The 26,447-nt window shown below is 33.6% G+C and overlaps 1 protein-coding gene and 1 non-coding gene across 2 annotated transcripts; one reads left to right on the forward strand and one right to left on the reverse strand.

The window, feature by feature from the left end:
* Positions 1–5,462: 5,462 nt before the first annotated feature.
* On the forward strand, positions 5,463–5,544 carry Trnal-aag (transfer RNA leucine (anticodon AAG)). The gene has a single exon. It is a non-coding gene; the product is annotated as a tRNA-Leu (tRNA).
* Positions 5,545–13,224: 7,680 nt separating this feature from the next.
* LOC128172176 (thioredoxin-like protein 1) lies at positions 13,225–25,713 on the reverse strand. The gene is made up of 9 exons (XM_052837962.1): positions 25,527–25,713; positions 23,979–24,075; positions 23,162–23,332; positions 21,676–21,798; positions 20,805–20,871; positions 20,328–20,421; positions 18,765–18,843; positions 15,351–15,455; positions 13,225–13,841 (listed from the first exon to the last, which is right to left on the reverse strand). Exons 1-9 carry the CDS (start codon positions 25,625–25,627, stop codon positions 13,812–13,814), a joined length of 867 nt encoding a protein of 288 aa, XP_052693922.1. The 5' UTR covers positions 25,628–25,713; the 3' UTR covers positions 13,225–13,811.
* Between the last annotated feature and the right edge of the window lie 734 nt (positions 25,714–26,447).

Genomic DNA, 26,447 nt, shown 5'->3' on the forward strand with positions numbered 1-26,447 from the left:
CAGTTGAATATATGTGCATGTTTCATGTGAGTATAAGGCATCAATACGAATAAGGAAAGTCCGGCCTTTGAAATGGTTTCGTATTTAGAAATGCTATGCAGTGGGCAATTACATTGTTTTCTTTTTCCTATATAAATATATTTGTAAGTTCAAACCATGATTTATTAACATTCGACATGTACTAGTACAAATACTTTCATAACAATACAATCACTATATTCATGTTATTTCTCATTAATTATTGTTATTAGTTGAGATTATTTTTGCTTGAAAATGATGAAGTATGTTCATCTATCAATGTTGTATTTGATGTCTATTCACAGTCTACATTAGGTTGTCTAGGGTTTCTTAACGTTTCTACAAACGATAAAATATCAACAGCGAGTTATTTGTGGCGAATTAAGTTTGACCAAAAAAGTATTTAAATGAAACCACTTCTATCTAAAATATATACATTTGTTGTAAATCTTTAAAAAAATAGGATTTTGGACATTAAGTGCATGTTTTGATTTCTGATGCAGCATAAACGTGCTTTTGCAAGATCGTTCTAAGTGTGCAAATCTGGTCTTATGTTAACAATGTATTAACATATGGAATCAAAATGCAGAAGAGATATATTAATCGGGGTTTTTGTGCATGATATTAACGGAATTTTTGTGCAAAAAAAAAGATACTTAAAAGTTTCAGTTCAAAAGAGTAGTACTTAAGAGCAACATCAAGCGGAACTTTGAAACTGTTGTAGCCATATGCAAAATTTCGAAGTCAGTGTATTTGTTGATTTTTCCAATATAACTTTTTTATTTATCTATTTTTAATGCTTTGGGAGGTGTCTTAGAGTTGTGATAATCGCCATTGCCAGGATATTTGCTGTGAATGTTAAACCTATATAAACATTACGTATCCACCGAATACAAAGTATCAGCATTTTACGAGCACTACATGACATAATGATGGGGGACAATCCATCCAAGAACGGGGTCGATCGATTTAAGGACAAATATCCAGTCACTGCAGAACGACAAACTAGCGCCGTAATTACCAACATATTTGTGCACTGTCCGAGATATAAAAGTGCCAATGTGATTGTGTTTATATGTAATATAAACATGTTTCTTGTATATTCCTGTCACGAGGTCAGAACGAACTCTTATTCATGATGACCTTTGCTTTTGACCTTTTGTGATCCTTGACTCTGAATAGGTTCCTTGTGCAATGTCTCTAAAAATTATTTTGAAATTTTCGTATTAAAGATTCTAGAATGTTCTAAAGGTTGGGTTAAGATCTGCAATGATGCCTGCAATCTAGATAAACGCACTTCGTTCCCAAAATTAACTATTTCTATACATTTTTTAGAAACATATATCGCGACATCGTGACCAAACATAAAACTTAAACACATTTTTTTTCTAAAAAAAAAAACCGGTTGTATTGACAGAAGAAAAAATCGCTTTTTTCGCTCTTCAATGATTATGTTGCAATATGGTAACCAGTCATATAATGCAGTCATAACTATATGAATATGCATCTATGTATTATGTATATATGTATTTATGGATGAATTTCATACGCATACTATAACAAATATAAAAATATAATTAACTGTTGGCCATTTTAAGTATCTTGACCAAATTTTCATTTTAAAGGACTCTAAGAATTAATCACTGCATCTATCGGTTTTATCGAATGTAACATTGTTTTCCTTAAAAATCCTCATCATCATATAGATTCAATATGTTTTAATAAAACTAGATATATATTTAACTGGAAGCATAACTAAGATTTTATTTTTATATTTATTCCTGGAGAGAGAGAGAGAGAGAGAGAGAGAGAGAGAGAGCAATATTTCACTTTTCACACCTGAGCAAGGCAAGACATGATCAGAAGATAAAAGTAGGATATTAAAACGTCAGATGTATCCGCTAATATGACTTTCTGACAGCTCTAGATAGCGGTCAGCGCTTGTCTAACCCTGCGAACTAGATAATGGGGCTGCAACACCTATGCTCGTGTTTCTCAGAAGAAGAAAAAAAACAGCCAACTCAACCGCGCGGATCAAACGGTACAAGAGATTGTTGCTTGATTTTCAGCTAGACTTTGCGTCATACACTGCAGTTAACCAGCTTGAGGTTATGGAATTACATAATGTGTCATGAATTATGGCGTGTATTTACTATGGAAGATATTTAATAAGCGCAGTGGCGTTTGACAGGGGATTGCTCTTTTCGCCTTACGGTTATATAATGACATCAATTTGTTACAATTACTCAACGGGAAATGATAATTGTTTAGATCCGGAGTGTTTGGGGGATTTTTATTACAAATGAGGTCAATGTAATTAATTTGTACCATACAATAAATTTATTTTTCTGTGGATTGCTTTTGCTATGACGTTGTCGACCTAACATAGTGACCCGTTAGACTAAAAATATCAAAGCAGGTCTAACTTGAAATAGGAATTTTTAAAAATGAATACAAAATACATTCTTTTAATTTTGTCATTGAATCTAAAATTTCGATTTAAATTAAACAAAGCAGATTTAACTTGAAATAGGAATTTAAAAGAAATGAATTTAAAATACATTTTTTTTAAAAAAAATTTTCATTTAATCTAAAATTTTGATCTAAATTAAACAACAATATTCTATGTCTGTCTGTCGGTATGAATGAATGAGGTGATGGGTTTATAAATGTAGGAATGAATGTGTTCATGTATATGCTAAACAACAAATTAACTTACAATTTATCATCATATGACAAAAGGCAAGCTTATTATTTATTATCCAATTATCCTTTGTCTTGCAATTGTATACAAAAAATATCAATAATATATCACTCTGTAAACTGGTAAATTATACTAATCTCTCGCGTCATCCATATTTTTGTAGGAGAAACGGAATACGAATGTTATTACTCGTTTTTTTTTTTCATTTATACACCAGCACAGACCTCAGAGTGTTTATCTTAAGCAATGTATGATGTCATTTTATTTTTCCTTTCATTCTTTAATATTTTTTTTTGTTATTATTATTTTTTTTTTTGTTTTTTTTTGTGTTTTTTTTTTTGGTTTTTTTGCGTTTTGGTTCCTTTTTTAAATATTAAATATTAAAACAATAACATTTTTCATGTATTCATGCTATTCTGAATATATTTATTGCGGCCCAGACGGAACTCAAATAATGAAGGAGAAAACCTATACACGCGGCAGATTTTCATTGTAAATATTTTGTTGTTTCTGTGTTATTATAACATGTAAAATAAAAAAAAATCTACAAACAATAAAACAGAAATTTTAACTGTGTTATAACTATTTCATCTTTATTTAAGGTTGGTCAATCCCAAACATCGTATGTACATTTTTATAAAGCACTAGTACTATAACTGACACAAACTATAATTTATTTCAATTGTTTGTGTGCTTTGAATTTTCATAAGTTTAAAAATTGATGATCAACAAAATCATGATGTGAAATAAGCATCACGCACTGTTTCTAAAATACTGTATTTCAATAATTATATTGTACATTCACTATTATATGATCATATGCATGTTGTACATTTTATTCCGTAAAAGAAATCAAGATCAGAATGTAGGAGTTATCTCTCCTGAAATACAACAAAGATGACACAGATATATAATGAATTTCCTGTTGCAAACCATTTTATTTTCAGCTTTAAAAGACTCTGAAAACGACCTTGACAATTTATTCAGTGCAATTTCTAAATCATGAACAGACAGACAAAACGTTGCAAAAACATTTCTTCTGCATATTTGCTATCGACGATGTTTGAAACAATAATTGTCACACTGAAGACTAAGAAAATTGAAAGAACTTTCAGAAATAATTTTTTTTCCAAAAAGTTCTTCGAGCTGCTCAACACCTTGCAGTCCCCATGTGCATCATGCATGTCCGTTGTTCAAAATTCTACAAGATATATAAACTCTCTTCTAAGTCCTGAAAATATTTCTCACAATAAAAAAAAAAAACAACTCCAAAGTGTCACAGAATGCACAAAACATTTAAGGAAGTTATCTCTCTTAGCTGCAAAATATCTAAAACTTAAATGAAAAATATTTATAATCTAATTATGCATATTATCTTGTAAAGGAAACAATTGTGAGTGTGCATTTCAAAATCATTTTACAACAAAATTATCAATTAGGTATATACACATCGTTTTCTTCCAAAAGTAACTCTCTCTCTCTCTCTCTCTCTCTCTCTCTCTCTCTCTCTCTCTCTCTCTCTCCAGTATTTCACAATTCAGAAATTAGAATTTTAAACTATCTATAAGAACTCAATCAATCATATGAGTTTTAAAACTTTAATTAACATATTTCTAAAAGATATCTGCATGAAATCTTGCTCAGGTCAATAAAGGATGACTGCATTTAATGACATGCAATATTTGCGAGAAAATAAACTTGTAAATGAATTTTTTTTTCTTTCAGTTGCAGAAATGGTCAACATCTAACCTGCAACTTTACATAATTGCGTTAAATAAAAGTATGTTGTTACCAAGTACGAATTTGTTTTCATAGGCGGGGGTCATCACGATTTCTTGAATCTCCACACCATAATGAGGACGCCCACTTTTATACTGACTTCATACATAATCAGTGCGTGTTTGTCTATTGTTCTCCGTTTAACAGTAGTTGTATATTTGCATCATCAAAGTTATGTCAAAGGGAGATTAATAAACAAACATTCGCTCATGGTTTAAATGTGAACAAAACTGCATCTTCTTACTTTCGCTTTCCCTGTTGTAACCAAGGGCTGATGCATAGAATAGGCTCATTGTATCACAGTCTAAAACTTTAATTGATGTTGGAAATTGACTAGACTCTTTAAAACAATTAACAAACGTGATATTAGGTTAAGAAATATACGCAACAAAAACGACTGAAAAGGGCCTAAAACCCGGCGCTAAATGCATGCAGTCATCTTGTTATGTGTGAAGAAAAAAAAGTATCATACATGTACAAATATAATATAAAGTACATGAAATAGTGAATCACACGTGAAGTACTGATTATTGGGACCCGCTTAAGAAGGCTTGATAGTCGAGACTCGTTTTAAGACTTTATTTGTCTCTCTCAGAAAAAGAGTTTTGATTAGTTATACAGGAAAATATTCAAAATCAAAGCTAATACATAAGTATGTCTTTCTAAACTATTTAGTTTACGGCATACAAAATATATCTCAAAAGTTACGGTTAATTTACGGCGGTTTGTTAATTGATCACCTTCTAAATTAAGCGAGGATTGGGCTAGCATGTACAAATTGTTGAGTTACACAATTAATAAAAAAAAATTCTAAAAAACAATAACAATTTTTTTTTAAAAATTAATGAAATATGTCTTTTTTTGTTTATGTTTTACGATACGGTTTTACTTGCTCGGGTAAATCTTGCTTTGAAAAAAAAAATAAAGAATATTAATAACGGTATCATTACAGTCAGACATGGGTAGCGTGGCCGAGCGGTCTAAGGCGCTGGTTTAAGGCACCAGTCTCTTCGGAGGCGTGGGTTCGAATCCCACCGCTGCCAATTAATTTTGTTGGCAACTGCATCAAAGGAAAAACAATCCTTGTTCAGAATTGTCGCTCGTTCCTTACAGACACAAAAAGACACTGAAAGAAATTAAGGTACCTCACTACATTAATTCAGACTTATACTTTTTAAGACATTACGTCACAAAATGGCTATTTAAATGTTTTGTTAAACTGTTTATATCGTTCGGTTGGGTTGTATATCGTCGTAGATCAGTGGTGAAAGTATTGGGCTTCTGAACCGCAGATCATGAGATTGAATCCACTTTGTTCATGTTTACTGAATTAAATTTTCGAAAAAGTATTTTTCATCCAAAATTGCACATTTTTTGCCTATTTTAATTTATATATATACTTTTTATCCATTATGATATCTATCATTATGAAGTAATTTTCTGCGGATTTGAGAAAATATTTCCATATGTAGTGAGCAACCTTAAGATCGCTTGGGACACCTCCATAGTATGACGTAGTATTTATCGAAATAAACAATAAAATCAATTGTAATCTTATAAATAGCTTCTTTTCCAAAACTATCCTAAAATACATAGCACAGTGGGTTAGGGGGTTCACTTCAATTCTGTAAGTCATGAGTTCGAGACTCGACGGGGATTTTAAAAACTTACCTTTCCAACAATTTTTAAAACGTATTTATTTATTTATTTATTTATTTATTTATTTATATTTTTTTTTTGCTGAATATTGTAAAATTTGAAAATTCCAAACCGGTGACAATATTTTATTAATAATGTACTTTAATCCATATTATTATCGACAGATGTCCCATTTCACCTTAATAAGAAAGGCTAGATTATCATGGCCAATGATAGGCTATATTTACCCCCTTTAGATAAAAGTTCTGTACATTAATATAAAGATTCAAGAAAATATTTAGATTTCAAAACCAAAAATATTTTGACATTGTCTATGCTCAATAACAGAGAATGGCCAAAAATATCATAAATATCAGTTAAAGGCTGATCTGATCTGTAGTTAGATGACCGTCCAACCTCCTTCAACTATTGTCATTTTGTACAAATATTTGGCATCTAATTTTTTTTTTTTGGTTTATGGTTTGTTTTTTTCTTAATAGTTTTACCCTACACTAAAATCCCCTTAAAAAATACGGGTTTTTTTTTACCAGCACCAATGAAAGTTCAATTTTTTATCTTTGAATTTAAGAACAGTTAAATGTTTGTGAAGAGAAAAAGTTGGGGGGGGGGGGGGTATGTATTTGTATTTGGGGGTCTGTCTTTTTGGGTTGTCTTTCTTTGACGTCTGTATTTCATGCAGAGAGAGAGAGAGAGAGAGAGAGAGAGAGAGAGAGAGAGAGAGAGAGAGAGAGAGAGGGGGGGAGGAGTATATACATGTATGTGATTGTACAATGGGGTATTTATGAAATAACCAGCTATACCCAACATTTTATAGTCTGTCTATATGTATCAGTTCAGGATTTAAAAAAAAACCATACGAATTATTTCGTTTTTCCTTTCCGTCATCTTTTCAACTCTCTGTACCCGAAAAAAGAGATATTTCTTGTTTTTATATGAAACAACATGTTTACGTTTGTATATTATTTTCGTACCTTAAGAAATTCGTTTTCAAAAAACGACGGTCGACAGAGAAGGTATCAGATGTTATTATTATACATGAATTTCCTTGTCAGCAGCAATACCACGTGTTTTAATTGACACCTTGTATTTTTCCGCCATATTCCGTATATACATTATCGACACCACCCCCCCCCCCCCCCCAAAAAAAAAAAAAACAACAAAAAAAACCAAAAAAAACCCAAAAACTATTATCCCATTATCTTACCATACACGATATACTAGTACTTACACTATCGTTTTGGGGCCATGGTGTATTTTTGTATATTTTTCGATTTGAAGGAGCTTGGGGGGAGGGGGGGGGGGGGGTTTAAATCATTTTAGTGGCTTAAATTGCAGTTTTGCGCGCGTCAGTGATATTTTTTAAAGAATGTATAAAAATGGCTACCTACATTCAGTGATGGTAAGACACATTTTAATTCGATTTATCTAAACAAAAGATTGGTGAATAGAATATTATAAGTGAGCTACCCTGATCATTTAGCTACTATAACTGCCCCACTGCCTGCCTGTCTATTTACCATGTTTATATTCTACTTCCTTTCTCATACATACCACTAACAATCAACCTATTCAACTTGAACTTTCCTTTTTTTAGCAGCAAAGATCATAAACAGTTCTTTTTTTTATCAAAATATCTAACTGTATGCACTCATCCGGGTGTTGAGCGAGATCTCAGCTTTTAATTTCATTTTCATTACATTTTTTAAAAATTCTTTTGAGCTCTTCTTTAAAACTTGATCTGGGTCGGACTCTTTAAACATTCAAACATACAACACGAGGAATTATAGTCACAGACACCTGACGTTATATATATTTTTCTCGTAATTAAAAATATTTACTTTCTACCTAATATTAGGTTGAGGGTATATATATATATATATATATATATATATATATATATATATATATATATATATATATATATATATATATATATATATATATATATATATATATATATATATATAATTTTTTATTATAAAAAAATAATGTATGTGTACGTTTATTAATAATATAATACGTTTCATTTTTGCATGGAATTTATTTTATCTTTGATGCTCTAATCTGATTTATTGCAAAGTAAATATCGTAAATGAAAAATGTATTTTTATGTCCAGTATAAGTTTTCAAATTGATAAAACTCATGAATTAACGGGCTTCATCACTTGATTATCATTAGCATATAGGTGATCGAAGAAGACATATTAATGGAATAAAAATTCTCCTTCAGGTCAGTTGTACATTATAGTACCGCTTGATCTCGGGTCGATGAATTTCATTTATTTCAAAACAAGTGCAAGGAAAAAATACCTAATTCTACTTTATTTCTGAATGGTATACTAATACAGCTATTTAAAATGCGGTAACTAGGTCGACCGATAATTCATAAAGCCATAATAGGTCAATAGATCTGTATGAATCATGTGCGGAAGGTCTGCTCACTCAACACAATATGAAGTATGAATAGCATATCTTTGAAAGCGTGAGTCTTTGAAGTGTGATGTTCATACTTCAGATAATTCAATAAAAATCACAAAAGAGAAAGAAAAAAAGTAAAACTGCGTCTCTCTTTCATTACTATATTGCTGTTGCTCCGCTCCAGATATTTTCATGTCACCTCGTTATTCGAACCCACCCCCCCCCCCCCCTCGATTATGTATTACAGCGAATAACATATATATACATATATAAGTACAGGTACAAGTATGTCACAGCGACCCCGGGGTCACCGACCTGGATTGACACAGTAGTTTCATTTGTTCTGATTTATTTTTAAATGTGAGTCTGACGTAGATATATAACTGGGTTTTTTTTAACCGACTACATCTATTGAATGAATCCTGTTGTTATTATGCATGCATTTATAGTTCACTGGGTACGTGCATATATATAGCATGCTCGCGCATGATTGTGTGCGTGCAAGTGTACGTATGGAAATAAATTATACTTAATTAAAGAAACAAAATATAATTTGCATTAACTGTTGGTTGTCTGGTTCGCCGCCTGAATTATCATTTTCTTTGTTCAGAGTTTGCAATTCTTTGCTGAATTTCGTTATAATCTGCAAATGTACGTAATTAAGTAAAGCAAATCAAAAAAAAAAAGAAATAGGCTACAAACAATTAATGTATTATATAGCGTTACCAATCTTTTGTATGCTGATTGATCTATAGATGGAGGTCGGGGTTTGGGGTGGGGAGGGAGGTCCAGACCTGGAAATTTCAAATTAGTGATTGACCCTCTTCCACGTCAAACATGCAAATCATCCCTCAGACCCCCCCCCCCGTCCTCTTTGAAAACTTTTTCTGGATCCGCGCATGTCAGGATGTATAAGCAGGCGCATATGGGTGGGGTCTGGAGCCCCCCCCCCCCCCAAACACACACCTTGAAGAATTTAAATTTATTATTTTAGATAGACATTTATGGTATAATTACCGAAAATAGGTTCATGCATAGGCGTCGGTAGAATTTTTTTCCGGATTAAAGATTAAAACACAATATATATATAGATACATGTACATACAAGTGTTGAAATGATTGATCAATGCATTGTCATTAATTTACATATGTATGTGTTTGCCAAAAAAAAGTGCATGTGTGTGTGAGTGTATGGGTAGGATCGAGAGGCGGGACGGGGTGATTTAAGCCCCCCCCCCCCTTCCCGGTTCCGACGCCTATGATGCGTCATCTAAGAAGTGCGTATATCTATAGTCGTAATACCTATATATAAAGACTTCATATGTATAATCTTTAAAAAATAATAATAAATGTGCATGATATTTATTTGTTTAGCTTTATCAAGTTAAATTCTAACATTTTAAAGTCGAAAACTCTCCAAATGTTTGGTACTGCGGTGCATAAATATACAGTTTTTTTTCCCTTTCCAACAGACATTAAAATAATGTCTTCTCATTTATAACGATTATTTTTTTTTTCTTTCATTGGGGCTGCATGCATGCGTGCGTAACACGAAACGGCACAATAATATATGTCTTCCTTTTTTTCAAGGTTCAAATTAAAACTGGATGATCCCGACCAATATTTAAGCGTACCGTCTCGCCATGGTATAATTACGTAATAATCCCAAGAGAGAGAGAGAGAGAGAGAGAGATGTATATCAGGCAAGAATACAGTCACCTTCCGGCACCTGCTCTGATTAAACCCTAGCTACTTTCACTTTTGATTTAGCGTGCACTTTCCAGACGGTGGGAACGTCCGCTGTACAAGGCTCAACAAACTCCGTTACCTGTTCAATGTTCTGCGCTTTTCGACACACATATTGCGTAATTTCGCTATTTTAAGGTCAAAGTAGTTCAGCGTAGAACGTTGCCCTGTTAAAACTGGGTCAATACTGGGTCACTGCGCCCCAGCAAGAGTCATTGACCTCGCGTTAAATATAGGTCACTAGGAAATTCCCCCTCGCTCCCGATTGGAATCGTCTGTTTTGGGACACAGATATTTTCTGGGGTCATTTGGGGCTATTAATAAACATTTTTTTTTCTCTTTCTCTCACGCAATCGATTAAATGATGCGGCAAGTGTATATACATTCCAATTCAGTCTGCTTCAGAAGACCTGCAGAACCGCTTATGAATTGGAAAAGGAATAAAGTAGTTCTCCGATAGACAGCTCTTTAATTTTTAATTTGGGAAAATATCTAGATCTTTATTCGAATTAAGTGAAATTTTAATTTAACAAAGTAAGATCATAAGATAAATATTGGTACATATATTGTTCTATAAGTGACCCATTTACACGGGCCCTGGAAGTTATTGTAAATATATTGTATGTGCATGTATAAAAAAGTAAGGGTAGGACACTCTTTTTGGGGCGAAATCGGGTTTGACGAAGTCTGGGCGTTCCTCAAACGAAATTTCGCGATAAATCGTTCAAGTATACTTTACTTACGACATATGTATACATTCGTTCCGCTCCAATGCTGTTACGTCGAGGAAAAAGGTGTTTTTATACATCCAAGTGCCTAAGAATTTCGCTAGACTGGTTTACATCCGGTTTAATCGCAGTGAATCGAAAGATAAGTTCTGATTGGTTAATAATAAAATAAATCTGCTCGTCAATAAGGTGGCGAAACTGATAACAATTTATGGTGAGTATGTATCAGATGTTTGAAAGGAGTTATGTATATAGATACTGGGTAGTTTGGCCTTTCAACAATGAAATGCGAGAATAATGAAGAAGATTGACAAATATCGATAAGAAATTAAAGAATTTATTTCATTATTGACCAATCAGAACTTACCTTTCAATTTACCTTTCGATTCACTGCGATTAAACCGGATGTAAACCAGTCTAGCGAAATTCTTAGGCACTTGGGTGTATAAAAACACCTTTTTCTTCGACGTAACAGCATTGGAGCGGAACGAATGTATACATATGTCGTAAGTAAAGTATACTTGAACGATTTGTCGCGAAATTTCGTTTGAGGAACGCCCAGACTTTGTCAAACCCGATTTCGCCCCCCAAAAAGTGTCCTACCCTTACTTTTTTATACATGCACATGCAATATATTTACAATAACTTCCAGGGCCCGTGCCCATTTACACCATATATTCTCTATTGTGATCAATTGTAAGTTTCGTGTTTTATTAAGTAAACGGGTAATAATTTATGTGCATATATACATGTATTTAGATATATATGATTAGAATGTGGAACGTACGTATAACGTACGATATATACTGTTATAAAGTCAAAAAAGGTTTAGTTTCTATAAATAAATATAATTAGCAAATTAAAATGTTGAACGTTTTCAAAGAAAGTCGATCAGTGTCTCGGCCTCAGATTTTTTTTAATTAAATGAGTGGGGGGGGGGGGGGGCATTTTAAAATTTAAATAAAGGCCTTATATATATAGGGCATATAGGGGAAACGAGTGTGAATATAAAATGCTACCGAGTCATAATATTTCTTTTATTTTTCGACTGGAGACATATATAAGGGGTTGTTAACAATAATTTAAAAATAATTATTATGAAAAAAAAAAAAGAAAAGGGGGGGGGGGGGGAGTGCACGGTCCAGTCCGCAAGCACTTGTGACCAATTTTTCTGAAATTGTGAATTTATGTGAGTTTTTCGGTTTTGAACCATTGGAATTATTTATAAACAATAATAGAATATTATTTAGAACATATCTATGATTGTATCAATCACATGATTTTGCACTACCTAACTTTCTAAAGTTGAAAACGTTAAAAATTCCTCCTCTAATGGGTTGTATGAAGAAAAGTTCTCTATTTAAAGGACTATGTGCGGTATGGTCAAATATCTGCCCCCAATTTCAACCAATTATTAAATAGTATCGTACAAAAATGAAATCTTCACAAATCATTGAAAAGAGGGTGCCAATAACTTTAACAATGATTTTAGTCATCATTGCTCACTCCCTGTTTATCTATGACGTCACCTAAATGACCTAATTCCCGCAAATTTGCAAACAAATGAAGATATTCTCATTTTTGCTCTATATTTTGCATTCGGAAGTATAGAGCGCAGGTCTGCTCAAGTGCGATTTTAACATGTTTTTCTTCGAATAGTTTATACATATTATACTAAAAAATGGTACTTGAGCAAGCCTGCGCTCGATGTTTCCCAGTCGAATAACCATCGGAAAACACCCATATTTTGCTACAAAACATCAATTTATCAAAATAATGCAATATTCATGACGTCATTACTACATAATGACGTCACTGTGGTGATAACCTTTTACACCTTTATTTCCAATATGATTTTAACTATCTTTCACCTTATTTTAAAGCTCTTTCTAAAACTTTGATTTTGGGGGGGGGGGGGGGCAAAAATTGCATAAAACCGCACTTAGTCCTTTAGATGGGGAACTTTTCTTGATAAAACCCATTAAATTATACATGTATTAAACTGGAAAAACATGGAGATGTTTTCATCACCTTATATTTAAATTATATAAACCATTCAAACAACATGACATCCACCTTATTTTATTACCTACATGCATTGCTATATATATTCTATAGTAAAAAGTCACGTGATCAACGTCCTGCCTTCTTTTAATATGGAAAAATAAAACAAATTCATTCAGCAAAAAAAATTTTTTTTCAAGTGTTTATTAAAATAATTTAAATTCTCATTTGCACATCAAGAACAGAACATTAAGAATTGCACAACTTTAGAAAAGCCATGTTTGTTTGTAAATCACATTTACTGACAAGGCATGCATGTAATTCTTACTTTTGGAAGTTAGTTTTACCTAACCCTTATACAGATGTACACAATATACAGCTTATAACCCATTCAAGAAACAAAGTCAAGATATAAAATCAAATTAATGTGTATACAAACTGAGGATGGCTGTACAATTGAACAAATGAACAGTATGGCATTTTCCAAAGGCATGACATAATTTCATACAAAACAATTGCATGATGGGAAAACTTCGAAACTCCAACCCAAAACAGTGTATGTGCTGTCTTGTTTGTAGAGTACATGTAAAAAATATTTAGCCACTTGAAGCACAACTACATGAATATCTCAGTGTTGTTGAATGTCATATTCTCCTGTTGATGTACGACCCGCCCCTGCCACAATTCAGAACCTGCCCCTCCCCCATCAATATAAACGTCCCACTGTAATTCTGTAACCTAGGATTTCCTCTGTGTCAGTGACTCTCTCCCTTTTTACCAGCAACCTGTAAAATAAATCAGAAGTCAAATAGTCATCACGAAATTGTCTGTGATTATTTTACAAAACACAAGAATTGTTCATGAAGGTGGTATGGGACACCTACATGTTATGACATACTATTTATCAAAATAAACAATAAATTCAGGTGTAATCTTTTTTATAAATTATAGTTTTTTCCCCAAAATTAAGCATGCATCAGCTTAGCGCTGTGGGTAAGAGGGTTCACAACGAATCTGAAAGTCATGCGTTCTATTCCTACTGGGGATTTAAATATTTTTACCTTTACAAAGTTTTTTAAAACATATTTTTTGGTGAAATATTGCAAAATTTGAAAAATCTAAACCTGTTCAATTATTCTAATTATAATGTACTTTAATCCACATTAATATTGACAAATGTCCCATACCACCTTAAATGGATTTCAAATCATTTTGCTAAAAAAGGATCAATTCAAATAGAGACAAAACACAAGTGTGAACTACATATATCTTGTAAGAGAAAATATTGTTAAATCTTCTTGTATCATTATTAAATCATAGCAATATTTCATTATCTAGAACCCCTGAGTATTTCCATTTCCCTTCTTCATCAGGTGCCTCAATTATATGTAACACAACGTTCCGAGGTCATACCAAGTGTACAATTAGAGTTTAGACACTTTTTTTTGTGCATGAATTATTTTCACTACTTCTTGTTTTTCTATAAAATTCCAATTCCATTGACAACTGCTGTCTTTTAAAATCATGTGATGTTAATAAAAATTTTAAGTTTGAGTCCATATGATATAAATGTTAAGTCTCTTTAAACTAGAAATGAAATATATATGTGCTTTAATGAAATTATATGGTGAAAAAATTCTTCATTACAAGCTTATTAATTTGTGCACATTTGACAATGACTTGCACTGGGTATTATCAAAACAATTTACAAAATCTTATATATCATATACATCTTCAAAATAAAGACATTTCAACAATATTCAGGTTTGGCAAAAACAGTAGATAATTATTTAATAGGTGGTGCTGCAATCAGTTTGAAATTGTCAATAATTTATCCGGACACTTTGTAATTCATTATAACAAGTGAGAGTTATCTCACTTTTCTTGCTAATTGTAAAATACAAGAGACTTAGAATAACACACTTGTAATGTTCTATATAGATTTTTTGCAAAATTTTATGCAGCATCATATTAAAATATGTAAAAAAAAAATATTTTATTATTGTATTGTCTATGCTTTTTGAAACTTTTGGTAAAATCAGTGGCCTCAGAAGCAAAATTGGATGTGTGTGTGTGTGGGGGGGGCTAGACTTATCAGAAATTTTGACAAGCAAAAAAGAAAAAAAGAAAAAGAAGAAAAAGAAATCAGAAGTTTTCCTAATGGTTATGTCTTATTACCAAAAAAGTGTGTGTGTGTGTGGGGGGGGGGGGGGGAGTTCATTAGCCTCCCTGATTCTGTTGCCTTTGTAAAATCTTTTATGATGAAGAACGATGAGAGGTTGGAGGTGACTTACCCGTTTGAATTCCGACATATTGGTGGTGTCTAGCGGGGATCCTACGAATCCTATATAATCAATCTGTGTAGTCTCCGCCCCGGTCTGGTTGTCCTTGATGAACACCTGATTCAAGACAGACAATAAACAGCTATCAACATTTTCTTTACCTTCCCTAGGGTTCTTTGTGATTATACCACAAGTCAAATGTTTAATGTAGATACATTGTCAAATGACTTACATGTAGTATGGGAATCAAGCAGGGTTAGAATAATTATACCATGTATAATGTCAATAATTTAGTATATAATGGTACAATTGCTTAAAATTATCGGTATATAAATATGTATATAGGTAAAAAGGAATCACGCTATCATTATGAAATGATAATTATGATTAGGGCATGATCAAACCTATCATAGACCTCTTTCGACATTATTGGATATGACCAAGCCCATTTTTACATGTTTTAATTTTTTTTTTTTCGAAAAGTAAAAAGTTATAAAGGTCTCAACAGATTGATAGCTTATAGATTCATAGATAGCGCTCTAACTATTGTAATATGCGGATAGGTGAAAAATTTGAGAATGAAAAAAATAAAAAAAATATCCTTGATTTTATTTTTAATTTCGATAGAAGGTATGTCCCATACAACCTTGAAAGTGCTGAGAATAACATGTAGCGACCATTGCTATAAAAACAAGAGGCCCAGGGGCCACATCGCTCACCTGATCAACAATTGCCTTAATTCTGATCAAATTAGCATTACAGTATCAAAATATCTTGACAACTAAGTACAGTAGATCTTGCTAAAAAAAATAGAAAATCTGTCAATTTTTATCCACCTCTTTTTTTGGGTAAATACCAAGCCCCTTTTGTTGTTGTACCTGTAAGAAGATTTTTCTCTATTCCAATTTACCCCCCCCCCCCCCTCCATTTCGTGGCCCCCCTTTTCTCTAGGGAATCATGGTTTCATCAAACTTAAATCTGCATAACCTGTGCTTTCACACTAAGTACTGAGTTTTGGACCGAAAACTTTCCCAGAATATTTTTAAAGATTTTTCTCTATATATTCCTATGTAAAAATTCAAACTGCCGTCACGGCCCAGCCCTATCACTAGGGACTGTGATTTTGCAAACTTGAATTTACACTATCCGAGGATGCCTCTACACAAGTTTAGGCTTTTCTGGCCAAATAGTCTTTAAAAAGAAGATATTAAAGATTTTCTCTATATATTCCTATGTAAAAATTCATCCCCCATTGTGGCCTCACCATACCCCATGACTATTATTTAAACAAACTTGAATCTTTACGATCTTGGGATGCTTCCACTTAAATTTGGGCTTTCCTGGCCTTATAGTTTTGAGAAGAAGATTTTTAAAGATTTTCTCTATATATAAAAATTTATCCCCCATTGTTGCCCCGCCCTACCCCCAGGGACCATGATTTGAACAAACTTGAATCTACATTATCTGAGGATGGTTACAATTTGAGCTTTCTTGGCCATAAAGTTTTGAAAAGAAATTTTTTTAAAGATTTTCTCTATATATTCCTATATAAAAATTTATCCCCTAATTGTGGCCCCACCCTACCCCTGGGGACCATGATTTGAACAAACTTGAATCTGCACTATCTGAGGATGCTTCCACTCAAATTTAAGCTTTTCTGACCTTATAGTTTTTGAGAAGAAGATTTTAAAAAAAAATTTCTATATATTCCTATGTAAAACATGACCCCCCTCTTGTGGCCCCACCCTACCCCCGGGGACCATAATTTGAACAAACTTGAATCTACACTACCTGAGGATGCTTCCATTTTAATTTGAGCTTTTCTGGACTGATAGTTTTTTAGAAGAAGATTTTTAAAGATTTTGTCTATATATTTCTATGTAAAACTTGATCCCCTAATTGTGGCCTCACCCTACCCCTGGGGACCATGATTTGAACAAACTTGAATCTACACTATCTGAGGATGCTTCCACTCAAATTTAAGCTTTTATGACCTTATAGTTTTTGAGAAGAAGATTTTAAAAAAAAATTTCGATATATTCCTATGTAAAACATGACCCCCCTCTTGTGGCCCCACCCTACCCCCGGGGACCATAATTTGAACAAACTTGAATCTACACTACCTGAGGATGCTTCCATTTTAATTTGAGCTTTTCTGGCCTGATAGTTTTTTAGAAGAAGATTTTTAAAGATTTTGTCTATATATTTCTATGTAAAACTTGATCCCCTAATTGTGGCCCTACCCTAGCCCCGGAGACCATGATTTGAACAAACTTGAGTCTACACTACCTGAGGAAGCTTCCACTTTTATTTGAGCTTTTCTGGCCTAATAATTTTTTAGAAGAAGATTTTTAAAGATTTTCTCTATATATATTCCTATGTAAAACTTGATCCCCCCATTGTGGCCCCACCCTACCCCTGGGGACCATGATTTGAACAAACTTGAATCTACACTACCTGAGGAAGCTTCCACTTTGATTTGAGCTTCTCTGGCCTAATAATGTTTTAGAAGAAGATTTTTAAAGATTTTCTCTATATATTCCTATGTAAAACTTGATCCCCCCATTGAGGCCCCACCCTACCCCCGGGGACCATGATTTGAACAAACTTGAATCTACACTATCTGAGGAGGCTCCCATTTTAATTTGAGCTTTTCTGGACTGATAGTTTTTTAGAAGAAGATTTTTAAGGATTTTGTCTATATATTTCTATGTAAAACTTGATCCCCCCATTGTGGCCCCTCCCTACCCCTGGGGACCATAATTTGAACAAACTTGAATCTACACTACCTGAGGATGCCGCCACACAAGTTTGAGCTTTTCAGGCCGAATAGTTTTTGAGAAGAAGATTTTTGAAAAATACGAACAAATTTTCAATAATTCTCAATTATCTCCCCTTTAAAGAGGGCGTGGCCCTTCATTTGAACAAACTTGAATCCCCTTCACCTAGTGGTGCTTTGTGCCAAATTTGGTTGAAATCTGCCCAGTGGTTCTTGAGAAGAAGATGAAAATGTGAAAAGTTTACAACGCCAACGCCAACGCCGACAACGACAACGACAACGACGACAGACAACGGACAAATTGTGATCAGAAAAGCTCACTTGAGCCTTTGGCTCAGGTGAGCTAAAAACCCAGCAGTATTGCCTGCATTGGTCATTCCATTCATTCTCAGTATCAACCACCAACAACAAATTTAATATAATACAAGAAGTGATCACTGCAGAAAAATCTATACTGTATATTAACCGGCTGATGTGTTTTACCCATTCTTAAAGCAATTCTCCCTTCCTTGATATCCAGTACAAATTCAATACAGCAAAGAAAGCATTCTATTGTTTAATTGATTGAAATGAGGGGTGTTTTGAAGGAGGGGGGGGGGGGGGTATACAAAATCAAGAAAGGCTCCTGGTTTTTGTTGATGACTTACGGTGACATTTCCTACGTTCTGGAACTTGACATAACGTAGTGGGATTAGGGTGCCCTCCTTCAAGTCAGCTGGGGTTAGTCTAAAAAGACAGAAGAAATGAAGAGTTATCTTTCTTGACACACTTTAAATACCATTAGAGAAATACCAGACCTTCAGAATTTGAATAAAACCCAGAGCTTTCAAGCTGAACACTGTTTATAAATAGGCACCGTCTTTAAGCCCAGGACGTGTAGTATTCCTTTCGTGGTCTCTGGATTTATGCGTTTATTTCTTATTCTAAATGCAAATTCTGTTTGTAAATAATGCATTGACCTGTTTATTTGATGTTAGTATTCTCCTGGCTTGAAAAAAGTGCATACAATTTGATAATTTCATTGCGACCGAGTAACATGGTGAGGCAAGATGTATGTCAACACAACTGTGACCTCTTCATCGAAATATCTTACACTGCTAAGAAGTCTGTGGCTTGTAAAGAGGTTGTAGGGATAGCAGTGATAAAAGAAAAATATGGCGGACAGTGCTTATTTATGAGCAGTGATCAGCTTTAAGTTAGTATTTATTATTTATTATACTTTCATGTTAAATACTGAAATCTGATTGGTTTAGACGCAGTTGATAATCCGTTCTATTACCTTTATCGCTAGCAACACACTTAGCAACAGGTAACACAACGAATTGTTACATGCGCGTAAATTATGCGCGTACGGTTCGCCGTAGAATTCACGTCATCTCTATATAAAAGCAATCTAAAAATTCTCTAAAATTAAGTCATTCAGTATAATAAAATAAATAGTGCCTGTTTGGGAGGATAACAGCTGAAATTGACACCCCTTGAAAACCATTGCTTTGCGTCGGTTGACAATGGTTTCCTCAGGGTGTCAATTTCAACTGTTACCCTCCCAAACAGGCACTATTTATATATTAGGAGTTTTATAGAGACATTTCTATTTCTTTTAATTTTTCCTTCTTGATTGATGATGCATTAAAAGAAAATGGGAGTCAAGAAAACTATTCCCAATTTTCTATCTGCATATTGATGTAACAATTGTAGTTCCATACTTGAAACCTGAATTAATTATTAGGACTACATATTGTAAAATATCTGCCCCAAATTTTAACTAAGTGTCAAATAGTATCCTATAAAAATCAAATCTCATAATTCACATTATTTACTGTCTTCCTTGGAATGGTATGGGTTTTTCCAAAAAAAAAGAAAAAAGAAAAATTCAATATAATTTCAAGCTGTTAAGGGGATATGCACAATAATACACCTGGCTGCTAGTTCAAAAGTGTTTTTAAACACGTTTTTCATTTAAACAGAATACACACTAAGCCATCAGTTAAAAAGAAATCAAAGGACTCTTACAGAGAGCTCACTCTAGTATTTGTACAAAAAGGGAGCTGTACACAAAGGAGGATAACTCTTGTATATACAAAGGGAGCTCACTCTTGTATTTATACAAAAAGGAAGCTTACTTTAGTTTTTGTACACAAAGGGAGTTTACTCTAGTATTTGTGCACAAGGGCAGCTTACTCTAGTATTTGTACACAAGGGGAGCTTACTCTAGTATTTGTACTGCCTCGTTACTCTCCGCCTGATCAAAGTCCAGGGCTCGGGGAACGTTCTGGAAGATCTTCACCATCTTTGGCCCGTTCTCTTTAAAAAAAAATTACAATGTTTTTTCTGGGTTTTTTTACATTACATGTAGATGAAATATTTTCTTTTTCAAGGTTTGGTGAAAATAGTTAATATTTTAATAGCAAGCTAGAAATTTGTGTAATGCATGTATCTTATTATTTTGAATGTCTATCATTGTAAATTCTATAAATGTATGATGTTACTTTCTAAATTGATGGATATGTTTTTTTCAATCAATAAAGATGTGTTAATTCTTTTAAATGAGATAATGTTACAGAGATTCATCGGTCCTTTGAATGCCAGCTTTATATTGCATTCGAAACTAAAACATTTTTCATTTCCTCTTCAAATATGTTTCATATGGATTGTGATGAGGTTTACAATTACAATTTACACTTTACCTTCTGGGGCGTAAAGCTTCAGGGAATGCAACTTTACACTCTGTGTAAACTCCACACTGATAAGTAACTGAAAGCAGAAGTTGAACTTCAATTACAAAATCTATTTATTTACAAATTAAACTTATAAATCAATATTTAGAGAGTACTGAAAATAATGATCCCAAAAGAGTCTAGGAGATGAAAAAAACAAAAGAAAGCAAAAGATGAAATTATTGTTATTAATAGGAGAAAATTGACAACAAATGGGTAATGACATCTGTATGTAATCAATATCAAAATCATATTTCTAGTCAACTATATGAGAAAAACACAGAGAGAGAGAGAGAGAGAGAGAGAGAGAGAGAGAGAGAGAGAGAGAGAGAGAGAGAGAGAGAGAGAGAGAGAAGATACTGTAAATGTATATGTTTAGTAAGTACAATATTTAGTCTGATTTTCAAGACATTAACCTAGATTAATTCTGCACATATCTGATTTTATACAAGAAATCAATTAAAAATGAGCATTTAGCAATGTATTTGTTTACAGTTTAAAGAAATGTACTTGATTGAGCAAAAGATGGTTTTGACCAAAAATGCCTAAAAGAATACACAGCCAAAACAAATATGTGTAAGTAATTACAGTACAGGCAGTATGTATAATTGTTTACAGTTTACAGTACAGGCAGTATGTATAATTGTTTACAGTACAGGCAGTATGTATAATTGTTTACAGTACAGGCAGTATGTATAATTGTTTACAGTACAGGCAGTATGTATAATTGTTTACAGTACAGGCAGTATGTATAATTGTTTACAGTACAGGCAGTATGTATAATTGTTTACAGTACAGGCAGTATCTATAATTGTTTACAGTACCGGCAGTGGGTAGTTACCTGCTCATCACAGTCGGACTCCAGGTAGCCTCCCTTTGTGGTGAGTGCGTGACTCAGTGTGTGTTCGTCTGACTCGTTCAGACACTCACAGCCGGACTTGTTGATCATTGAGGCTAGGTCCATCTGTCAAGTGAGTAAAAGATCAATCTCAGCACACTCAGAGTTAAAGAACAAACTCAGTTGGAGATCAAATTCAGAAAATAATTTAATTTGACAAACCTAGAGATCTAATTTTACAAAGTTGCTCAAAAAATTAAATACATCAAACTTAGTCAAAGATAAACTCAGCAAACTCAAAATTTAATTTGGCAAACTTAGCCAAAACTAAAAACCAAAACAAGTCAAGTATCAATCTCTGTAAACTCAGTGAAAATTTTGTCTTGACAAACTCACTCTAAATTTCAACATAATAAAGTCAATAAAAACTTCGAAACTCTATCAAAGATTAAACTGCATTATGTTTATATCATTTTTGGTTCATTAGCCAATAGTCAACTTAATGTCATACATTTACTGGTATTGTTATGATTAAACTAAATAATGTAATATAATGTGTATAAGTTATGATCAGATGATCAGTTAGCAGTAGCCCATTATAATGTATTGTATATGCCTGACCGTTTCAATGTTTACCCCCCTTCCCCCTGTAACGTGATGTAAAATAATGTACTTACACAAACATTTAACCCTTATCAATGTCTTTGACTGCCCCCTCCTCTATATCTCCACTCAGACATAATGTAAAGATTTTAACACGTGTAATGTAATGTAATATTTGCTCTATAATGTAATCATATGTATGTGCCCTGTGCCCCTTCATTGAGACACTGTCTTCTCCATCATCTCCACACCCCCCCCCCCCCCCATCAGATGTAATGTATATTTAAACAATAAAATGCTTTCTTTGGTGATTCATTCGGGATATGAAGGCAGTGACATTGCAGAAAAAATACATAACCCGCGTTAGCCGGTTATGTAATTTTTTTCTGCAATGATCGCTATCTTCATAACCCGAATGAATCATCAAAGAAAACATTTTATTGTTTATATTGACATCTTTCTGTAAGCTAATTGATAAATTGATTAAGAAAAGTAAGTAAAATTCACTTAATTACTGTTAATGTACGTAAGTAAGTAAGTTAGCTAAAAGAAACAGCCAAATCATCTCCTGTGAGACTTTGAGTCTGACATCATCATGATTATTTTGTGCAGTCCGTGATTTTTCCTAGGTCGCTATAGGTTTGGACCAATCGGTAAAAAGGGCGTGTCGATATCTGCCCTGTCATTTTCTTGTCAGTTTCAGCCACTGTAGATTTCGACCAATCGATAAATGGGGCGTGTAGATTTCAGTCTTGCTGTTTCTATAGAGCTATGAATTAACTATAAGTTTCCGTAAGAAATAGAGGGAATCATACTTGGTAGATGTAAGTATAATTTAATGATTGTAATGTAATATAATGTAATTATGTAATGTAATCACACTTACATGTCCCTTTACCGTGACCTCATCTGCTCCCTCCTCTCCATCACCCATCAGGCGCTTGATCTTCTCCTCCAGAGCGGCAGCATCGGCCCCCTTCATCTCGTCTACTTTTACTTTGTTTTTGTAGAAAATGAAAGTAGGCATGGCTGTGACTCCTTGACTTTGAGCTGTTTCCTGTGTCAATTGATAGAAGCAAAGATTCATCGTTAATAACTAAACTTATAATTTCTCTCAATGTGCTCAATTAATGTAATTGTTGCTGCTGGCTGCCTTGATAAATGAATTTGAGAAAATATATATAATTTCTTTTTGTTAAACAATATATAAAAGAGCTGACATGGCAATTGTTTACTTAAAATAAGCCAGTATATACCTCACATACAGGACACCCCAATGTCTGAATTTTTTTTTTTTTCGTGTATTTGTTGTCTCTACAAATCTCTCTCTCCTCTTTGTACACATCTCTCTCTCCTCCCTCTCTCTCTCTCTCTCTCTCTCTCTCTCTCTCTCTGTACCAATCTCTGTTCTTATATTTGTTCTCTCTTTCTTCTTACTCATATTATCTTTTTATTTTTTACTCATATTTGCTGTATATCCTTTTATTTTTCTTCTCATTTTTATTACATGTGCGTTCTATCTCTCTACACATATTTGCTACATATCTCTTTATTTGATATATAATACATACATGTGTTCTATCTTTCTATACATAATTGTTGTTTATCTCTTCTATCTTTTTCTATCTCTCTTCACATATTTGTTCTCTCCTCATACTGACCCATGCATTTGTTTTCTCTCTTTGTTGTTTACATATACATACCTGACACTGGTCCACATCGACTTTCAAGAAGACAACATTGGGGTACTTAAGGCTCAGCTCCCCATACACAGGGGCAATTCTACGACAGGGTCCACACCTATACAGGTAAAGACACAAAGTCAATAAAATATAATTTGTTATTGACATATTTAGACATACTCAAGCCAATCAGAAGTCACTTGAAATGCACTATTATTTAATGTTATCACTTGGGAACTTTCAAATCTGCTGCTATACAAAATCCCTATAGAGATCTAGTTGTGTACCCTTTTCTATTTAAGCTGTGTATTGACACCTGACAAGCTGGAGGTGGCATTTCAAAGGAGAAATCTTTCATTTGATTTTTGCATAATATTGCATGAACTATTTTGGAAACCCAAGGAATATTTAATATTGTGCAATTAAGCAAAATGTTCACGAAGATATCTTGAGACATCTGCAGGGATATCTTGAGACATCTGCAGAGATATCTTGAGACATCTGCAGGGATATCTTGAGACATCTTCAAGGATATCTTGAGACATCTGCAGGGATATCTTGAGACAGTGTACAGCAGTCAGATTAATTAATAAACTGTTAAATTGTGGGCAGAAATACATCCTCTCTAGCCAAGGGTTTTCGGTCCATTTTCCTCTCCATAAACCCTTGGCAGATCTCATTACGAAAACTCAGCAACAAGCTCTGTTAAAAGATTGGTTGCAGCTGCGAGTAGCTGATCTGATCGCAGTGTTGTAAACAAGAGCTTATATATAAATTTTAAAAGACTTGCTAGATAGCGCCACCCAATCACTGAGTTTTCGTAATGAGATCTGCCAAGGGTTTATGGGGAGCAAGGTGGACCAAAAACCCTTGGCTAGCAAGGATGCAGAAATATAACTGCAACAAGTGACTGAAGTGGCTGATTTTCTGTTAACCATTCCAGTATTTTTAATGTCTCTGTTGCCTTACCAAATCTCCATAGTTCGTACACTGATGTTTTTAGCCACAATATCGAGTTATCAAGCAAAATCTGAAGCCAGGATATCTTGGGACAGAGAATAGACATAAATAATGAAGGACTGTCCCAATATCCACGGAGTTAAAGCATGAAAAGTGCCTGTTAAAATACCACACTTGGCTGAATATCTATCAAAATCAATCAATACTATCAATACTATGACTTACAGTGTATATTGTAAGTAAATTAGAGATTCAAAGTGTAATAACGGTAATGAGGATATAAAAACCAAAATTTAATGTAGCTGTGTAGCCTATGCAGTGATACAAAAGTATTGGTTCTTATATCATCATTACCGTAATCGTACTTTGAATAGTTTGTATCATGTTGTACACGTCGAATTTCGAATTTCCTCTTCATCTAATATACCACATCACACATGTGCCGAAGATATTGCGTTCATTTATAACTGAGAGACGCTTTTGATATAATTTTTTGATATAAAATTATATGATACAGAAACCTAACCAATCCCTTTATAACGGAAAGTGCAGTGTACTATGTTTTGTGATGTTTGATGTTCACCCGGGGGGGGGGGGTCTTAAACTCACCATGTGGCGTAATAGTCCACAACCACGAGCTTCGTCCCGGCGTTCGCTAGTTCCGGTTGGAACTGTGAATCCTCAGTCACCATTCGGACCGTCCCCGTCATTTTTTCTCAGTTGTTGTGTTTATGATGAAGCAATAATGCCGGTTTTTCTGAAATCTCGAACCTTCGCGAGAATTGAGAAGTGCACTAAAAGTAAAACCTGCTCGGTCGTGAACAAAAATTTCCGAATTGTGGTTGTAAGCGTACATGTACATTACTACATTAGAAACTGTTGGCGCTCGAATAACCTTTAGAATTGGAACAAATAGACGTTGTTTTATTCTAAGTAGCTGGACAATTTGAATGAAATGATATAAAGGTATTCCAAGTCATGGTTATAGGTGTTTTTTTGTTGTTGGTTTAAAAAAAATACATTTAGACCATTTGTACGCATTAAACAAAGTGTTTCATTGAAATTAAATAAAAAAAATATTCTGTTCATTCATTGGAAAAAAAAATAACAGTGGTATAAAACGCAGTGTACAGTTTGCAGTTTGCATGTGTTTTATTGATTAATCAGTTTATTAATTGATTAATCATTGGAGGTGTGAATGAGTGTGGAAATGAATTGAAAAATAAACGAGTTCATATTTTGTGGGATATAAATCGTTTAACGGTAGGAAGCTAACATTTGAAATTGATAGGGAGTTAAAGGGATGTTAAAGGTAAAATGTTGAAGCGGGCATTTGATTTAATTCAGCGTATTTCTATCGTAACAATCGGCCGAAGTTGGGGCAAATTTTCCCGAATCACTTTGTGTGGCACTGGTCTGAGATTCGGAAGAGACGTCCGTCAAAAAATTTTCAGTCTCGACGAATCTCGCTGAGATTAGGTCTCCTTACATTCACACCGCCTACCCAAAACTGCAAGTATGTGTAAACGT

This window comes from Crassostrea angulata, chromosome 2 (assembly GCF_025612915.1).
Source record: "Crassostrea angulata isolate pt1a10 chromosome 2, ASM2561291v2, whole genome shotgun sequence".
NCBI lineage: Eukaryota > Metazoa > Mollusca > Bivalvia > Ostreida > Ostreidae > Magallana > Magallana angulata.

What these genes read in the sequence shown, in the direction of transcription:
- LOC128172176 (XM_052837962.1), bottom strand. Translation starts at nt 25,627, where the DNA reads ATGACGGGGACGGTCCGAATGGTGACTGAGGATTCACAGTTCCAACCG. An exon ending in TCGATGTGGACCAGTGTCAG is followed by an intron (nt 23,333 to 23,978) that starts GTATGTATATGT and finishes CAATTGACACAG; the next exon opens with GAAACAGCTCAAAGTCAAGG. An exon ending in ATATGTCGGAATTCAAACGG is followed by an intron (nt 13,842 to 15,350) that starts GTAAGTCACCTC and finishes TTTATTTTACAG; the next exon opens with GTTGCTGGTAAAAAGGGAGA.